Raw genomic sequence first — 6,008 nt, forward strand, 5'->3', positions numbered from 1 at the left:
TGCAATTCAAAGGTGAATGGACTGAAAAATATGCATTCATCCTGAGTCCCAGCACCAAACCAATGTGACTATATGCCAAGAAACGGTAGCTCTTGTGAAGGGTGGCAATTTGAAAATAATGTATGACTGAGTGATGGAGACCATGTTTGAAGGCAAACAAAAGCAAAGCCCCCTCAGATCGCACAGCAACCAGAACAACTGAAATACTGGCTGGTGATTTGATTAAACAGCTTTGTATTAGAATAAAAGAAAATGCACAGTGCATTTCCATAGCTGTGGATGAGTCCACTGACACCACTGAGAAGCCTATGTTCTGAAGAACCATTCATGTTCTGAAGAACTGTTCATGTTCTGAAGAACTGTTCATGTTCTGAAGAACTGTTCATGTTCTGAAATGTTATTGCTAAGGATTGAGAAGATTGGATCAGTTGTACTTTTTTTTTGAATGCTTGAAACCCTTTTTTGTGGAATATTTGATGCGGCCCAGCCTCACCCAGACTCTACCTCCAGCGGCCCCCAGGTAAATTGAGTTTGAGATCCCTGTTCTAAAGCCAAGAAGACACTTACCCATAAAGACGGTATCTCGATCTATCTCATCTATCGTTGAATAGTGCAGCTTCTCCATGTGACGAGTCCGACTCGAGCCGCGTGCATTAATCCCAAGGGAAATGTAAACAATAGTGCATCGCGAGCCAGCTTGTTGCATCAAATTGATGTTTGGCTTTTGTCTCCCGTCCCGAGTGAAGTTAGAACTACTACACTTCGGCTGGTCCAGGCTAAGCACTGCAGGCTTTTGTTTTACAACAACTGAGATAAAAAAAAATATATATATATCATCAAACAGCAGTCTTTTGTGATCTAATCGATCCTTCATTTGCGTGAGGATGCTGTCGAAATCCACTATTCTGTTGATGCGTGACACACGTTCCATTTTCGGGATTCTGACTCCCGACAGGTGGTCACTCAGACAGTCACCCAAGCGATTCACCCAAATAAAGTTTTCATTCATTCATTCATTTGCTGTCTCGTTATAACACAAACAGCTCACCATGAACCATGACAAGCTTAATTACGTTAGTTAGCATCCAAGCTAGCGTGATAACATTAGTAGTTATTATCATCCAAGCTAGAAACTGCTAGGCTGCCTGCTTACAGTACCTGCAATAATGTTGTCATCCTCCTGGACAGATGGACTTGTTAAATCATAATATCCACACAGGTGTGTTGTGCTGGTCCTCAGTAAATGTCCCACCGCGAAAAATAAGTTGCTATTAAAGTGCTAAATGTTAGATACACTAGGGGTTTCGAACGTGGCTGCTCTCAGTGCTCTGTTAATACAATTTTCAATCAATCAATCAATCAATCCCGCGAGGGGAGAAACAGCTGTGTAGCTACAGAGCTGCAGACGTAGGAGCCATACTCTGATTGGATTTGCAAGGCTGCCAATCATTCAACCTCCGTGTATTGGATGTCAAGGGCTGTCAATCATTAAATCCTCCATTCAATGGCAAGAGTTTAACTGCACAGACCGTGCTTAGATGACATTAATAGCCTATTTTGATTGGCTATTATTTATTATTTATTTAACAATGGGTCAACCTGTGCAGAATATTCTGCACGAATAATTACTGCAGGCAATACTGCAGTGCAGCACTGCTCAGAGCTGTCAATTTTGGCCATTTTTGAAGAAAAAATAACTATTTGCATGTAATTTTTTTGCAATGGAATGCTTTTTTTGTTTTTGGTCAACAAAGTCGACTATACAAATCCTTAGTTTTTATCCTTTAATAAAAACGTTTTATTATTATTAGTGTGGGTGACCCACACTATTGTAATCTATACTATTTATTTATTATTTATTCCGCCGATTTTTGTCCAGTAACTCCTGCCAGAGCTTTCACACCACACACAAGTGTAAGGTATCAAAACGACCAGCTTGCTCCAATGCAAGTTGCTGTTACTTTTTGGAAAGTTTCACCGCACCGTTTGGCTACAAATCGGCTTCAAACTGGAAATGTTGGTCCATGAGGAATGAATGGCAGAACATTTGTAATGTCACAGTATGATGTCATAATAGACATTCTAGATTCTAGAACATTTGTGATGTCACAGTATGATGTCATAATAAAACATTCTAGAACATTTGTGATGTCACAATATGATGTCATAATAAAACATTCTAGAACATTTGTGATGTCACAGTATGATGTCATAATAGCACATTCTAGAACATTTGTGATGTCACAATATGATGTCATAATAGACCATTTGTGATGTCACAGTATGATGGCATAATAGAACATTCTAGAACATTTGTGATGTCACAGTATGATGTCATAATAGAACATTCTAGAACATTTGTGATGTCACGTATGATGTCATAATAGAACATTCTAGAACATTTGTGTACAGTATATATTCAACAATTCTTGATATAGTGGAGAGGGAGTGAAGCCGAAGTGCTGTAGTTGTGGTGGGGAGCATAGTGTAGCGTTTAGGGGGTGCGAGGTGATGATGAAGGAGGTCGCGGATCGGAGAGAGAGAAGGGAGGGTAAGTTGACGTATGCTGGGGCGGTTAGCAGGGCAGGACAGGGTAGCCAAGAAAGGGTGCAGGGGGTTGAAGGAGGGCATTTGGCAGTGAGGGTAGAGCAGGTAGAGAGGGGAAGGGAGGAGAAATTAGGTATTGTGGCCTTCGTGGCAGGGGTAGTTACTGGTATGGCAGAGGCTAAGGGTAAAACAGCGATTGTGAAGATGATTGTTAGGATAGCGGTTCAACATCTGGGATTGGAAGGTCTGGACTGGGAGGTGGTGTATAGCGAATTGGCTGAGGGGGCTGCGAGGGACAAGGCTGCGAGGGACAAAGCAGCCCAGGATAAGATAGCAGGGGGCAAGGTGGGTCCCGCGGAGGGGGGCTCAGACAGGAAGTAGCAGCAGTAGCTGCACTCCAATGGACAATGTAGGTGATGACGGGGTCCAGTAGAAGAAGAAAAAGAAGGTGAAGAAGGAGAAGAAGGAGAAGAAGAAGAGCCCATAAAAAGAATTGCGGAGGGCAGTAATACGCCTCGATGCGTCTACTCTGCCGGAAATTCAAATAAGAAGAAGAAAAAGAAGAATAGTGGCGATGAGATGGAGGGTTCCCCCTCAAGAGAGGAGATGATGTTTGTATTGTGATTGTATGACAAGAGGAGCAGAGAAGAAGGAGACAGAGACGATAGAAATGTGTTTTGAAGATGAGAAGAAGAAGAAGAAGAGTGTAAACTTTCTCAAGTGTGGGCGAAGCAAGAATTGTGGAGGGCAGTAATACGCCACGATGCGTCTACACTGCCGGAAATTCAAATAAGAAGAAGAAGAATATGCGGAGGGCAGTAATACGCCACGATGCGTCTACTCTGCTGGAAATTCAAATAAGAAGAAGAAGAAGAAGAAGATCTCAGATCTCAGAAGTCAAGTGAAGATATCACTTGTTGTTTCCGGCTACGATTGGACCAGACCCGTACACACCACCCAAAACAAGATTCAGCCAAGAGCGACATCTGCCGACATGGCTGAGAGTTCTCTGGAGCCGCCAGGGCCGGTCGCCTTTGTGACCATCCCCATGGAAGAGACCCCCAACTCCACCCAGGAGCCCCTGCTCACACACCTCAAGAATGTGGAGAACCACATCACGGAGGCCCAGCGCTTCTCCCACCTGCCCCGCCGCTCCGGCGTGGACCTGGAGTTCATTGAACTCTCCTATACCATCCGCCAGGGCCCCTGCTGGCGGAGAAGAGGCTACAAAGAGCTGCTCAAGTGTGTCTCTGGGAGATTCAACAACAGGGAGCTGGTTGGCATCATGGGGCCCTCTGGAGCTGGGAAGTCCACCCTGATGAACATCCTGGCTGGATACAGGGAGACGGGGATGAAGGGTCAGATCCTGGTGAACGGACAGGCGCGCAACCTGAGGAACTTCAGGAAGATGTCCTGCTACATCATGCAGGACGACATGCTGCTGCCTCACCTGACCACGCGGGAGGCCATGATGGTCTCAGCTAATCTGAAGATGAACGAGAGCATGAAGGTGAAGAAGGAACTCGTGGATGAGATCCTGATCGCTCTGGGTCTTCAGGAGTGTGCCCAGACCAGGACCATCTCCCTGTCAGGAGGGCAGTGTAAGAGACTGGCCATCGCCCTGGAGCTGGTCAACAACCCCCCTGTCATGTTCTTCGATGAGCCCACCAGTAGTCTGGACAGTGCGTCCTGCTTCCAGGTGGTGACTCTCATGAAGTCTCTGGCTCTGGGAGGAAGGACAATCATCTGCACCATCCACCAGCCCAGCGCCAAGCTCTTCGAGATGTTTGACAAGCTCTACATCCTCAGTCAGGGCCAGTGTATATACAAGGGTACAGTCCCTTACCTCATACCCTACCTGAAGAACCTGGGCCTTCACTGTCCCACCTATCACAACCCTGCTGACTTCATCATGGAGGTGGCGTCAGGGGAGTACGGGGACATGAACCCGGTGCTGTTCAAGGCCGTCCAGGGCGGTCTGTGCTCAGAAGGGGACAAGAAGAACTCCAGCGACAAAAGCGACTCCTGTCACTCCCAGTGTCACAGCGACACCATTGAGGGCACCATTGAGAAACACAGCTTTGCCACGAGTACCTTCAAACAGTTCTGCATCCTCTTCAAAAGGACCTTCATTACTATACGCAGGGACATGGTGTTGACTCACTTCAGGGTGATGTCCCACCTGTGCATCGGGGTCCTGATTGGCTTGCTGTATCTGAACATCGGCAACGACGCCAGCAAGGTCTTCAACAACACGGGCTTCCTCTTCTTCTCAATGATGTTCCTCATGTTCGCCGCCCTGATGCCCACCGTCCTCACCTTTCCGCTGGAGATGTCTGTGTTCCTGAGGGAACATCTGAACTACTGGTACAGCGTGAATGCCTACTACCTGGCCAAGACCATGGCTGACATACCATTCCAGGTCTTATGTCCCATCATGTACTGCAGTATAGTGTACTGGATGACAGACCAGCCTCCCGAAACACATCGCTTCCTGCTCTTCATGGCTCTCTGCACTTCCACCGCCCTGGTAGCCCAGTCCCTGGGTCTGCTCATAGGGGCCGCGTCCCCCTCGCTGCAGGTGGCGACGTTCGTGGGTCCGATCACGGCCATCCCAGTGTTGCTGTTCTCCGGCTTCTTCATCAACTTCGACACCATTCCCAAATACCTGCAGTGGAGCTCCTACACCTCCTACGTGAGGTACGGCTTCGAGGGGCTGATCCTGTCCATCTACGATAACCGCACCGAGCTGCATTGCCCCACGCCGCCGTGTAAGTTCCAGAAGCCGGAGGAGGTGCTGCACATGCTGGATGTGGAGGACGCCAAGCTGTACGTGGACTTCATCGCGCTCGGCGTCTTCTTCCTGGTGCTGCGCCTGGCCACATACCTGGTGCTGCGCTGCAAGGTCAAGTTGGAGCGCTGACGGGGGAGGAGAGACGTCGGTGGTTCGAGCCCCGCGTGGACGTGGGACGATATCCACCCCCGCCCACACCCCCCCAACAAACCGCCCCCCCAACCCCTATCCGCCCACCGCCACTGCAGTATGAGATGTTAACATATCTCTCTCTCTCTCTCTTTCTGTCTTTTTCTCTCGTAAAGTACACACGCACACACACACACACACACACCCGTCCACCTGGAGAGGCCCATCTATAAGACGGTGACACTGGTGAAGTTTCTTTCTCCCCCTTATCTTTCTCTATCTTTCTCTAGTTTCTCTATCTTTCCCTCCCTCCAGGCGCAGTCTGAGGTGATTCGTCCTGTGCGTCGGGTTCGTGTCAAGACAAAGACGACCATTTTAGATAGACCTATCACCAAGGTCCGTCTTCTCCAAGAGGCTGCCTGAGGCGGTGGTGAAGACCGCCCTCCCACGGGGTGCCCTGTACTAGTGACCTCTGGCACCGAGTTTGGTTGGGCTCCTTGGTTTTCAGTAGTTGATGGGTGTATCATAAAAGAAAGAA

The 6,008-nt window shown here is 48.1% G+C and overlaps 1 protein-coding gene across 1 annotated transcript; it reads left to right on the forward strand.

Moving 5' to 3' along the window:
- Window positions 1-3,541: 3,541 nt before the first annotated feature.
- Window positions 3,542-5,470, forward strand: LOC311223453 (ATP-binding cassette sub-family G member 4-like; the record flags this gene model as incomplete). The annotated part of the gene is made up of 1 exon (XM_084308240.1): window positions 3,542-5,470. One exon carries the CDS (start codon window positions 3,542-3,544, stop codon window positions 5,468-5,470), a length of 1,929 nt encoding a protein of 642 aa, XP_084164366.1.
- Window positions 5,471-6,008: the final 538 nt, after the last annotated feature.

Source organism: Notolepis coatsorum, assembly GCF_963971535.1.
Source record: "Notolepis coatsorum genome assembly, chromosome: 2".
Lineage (NCBI taxonomy): Eukaryota > Metazoa > Chordata > Actinopteri > Aulopiformes > Paralepididae > Notolepis > Notolepis coatsorum.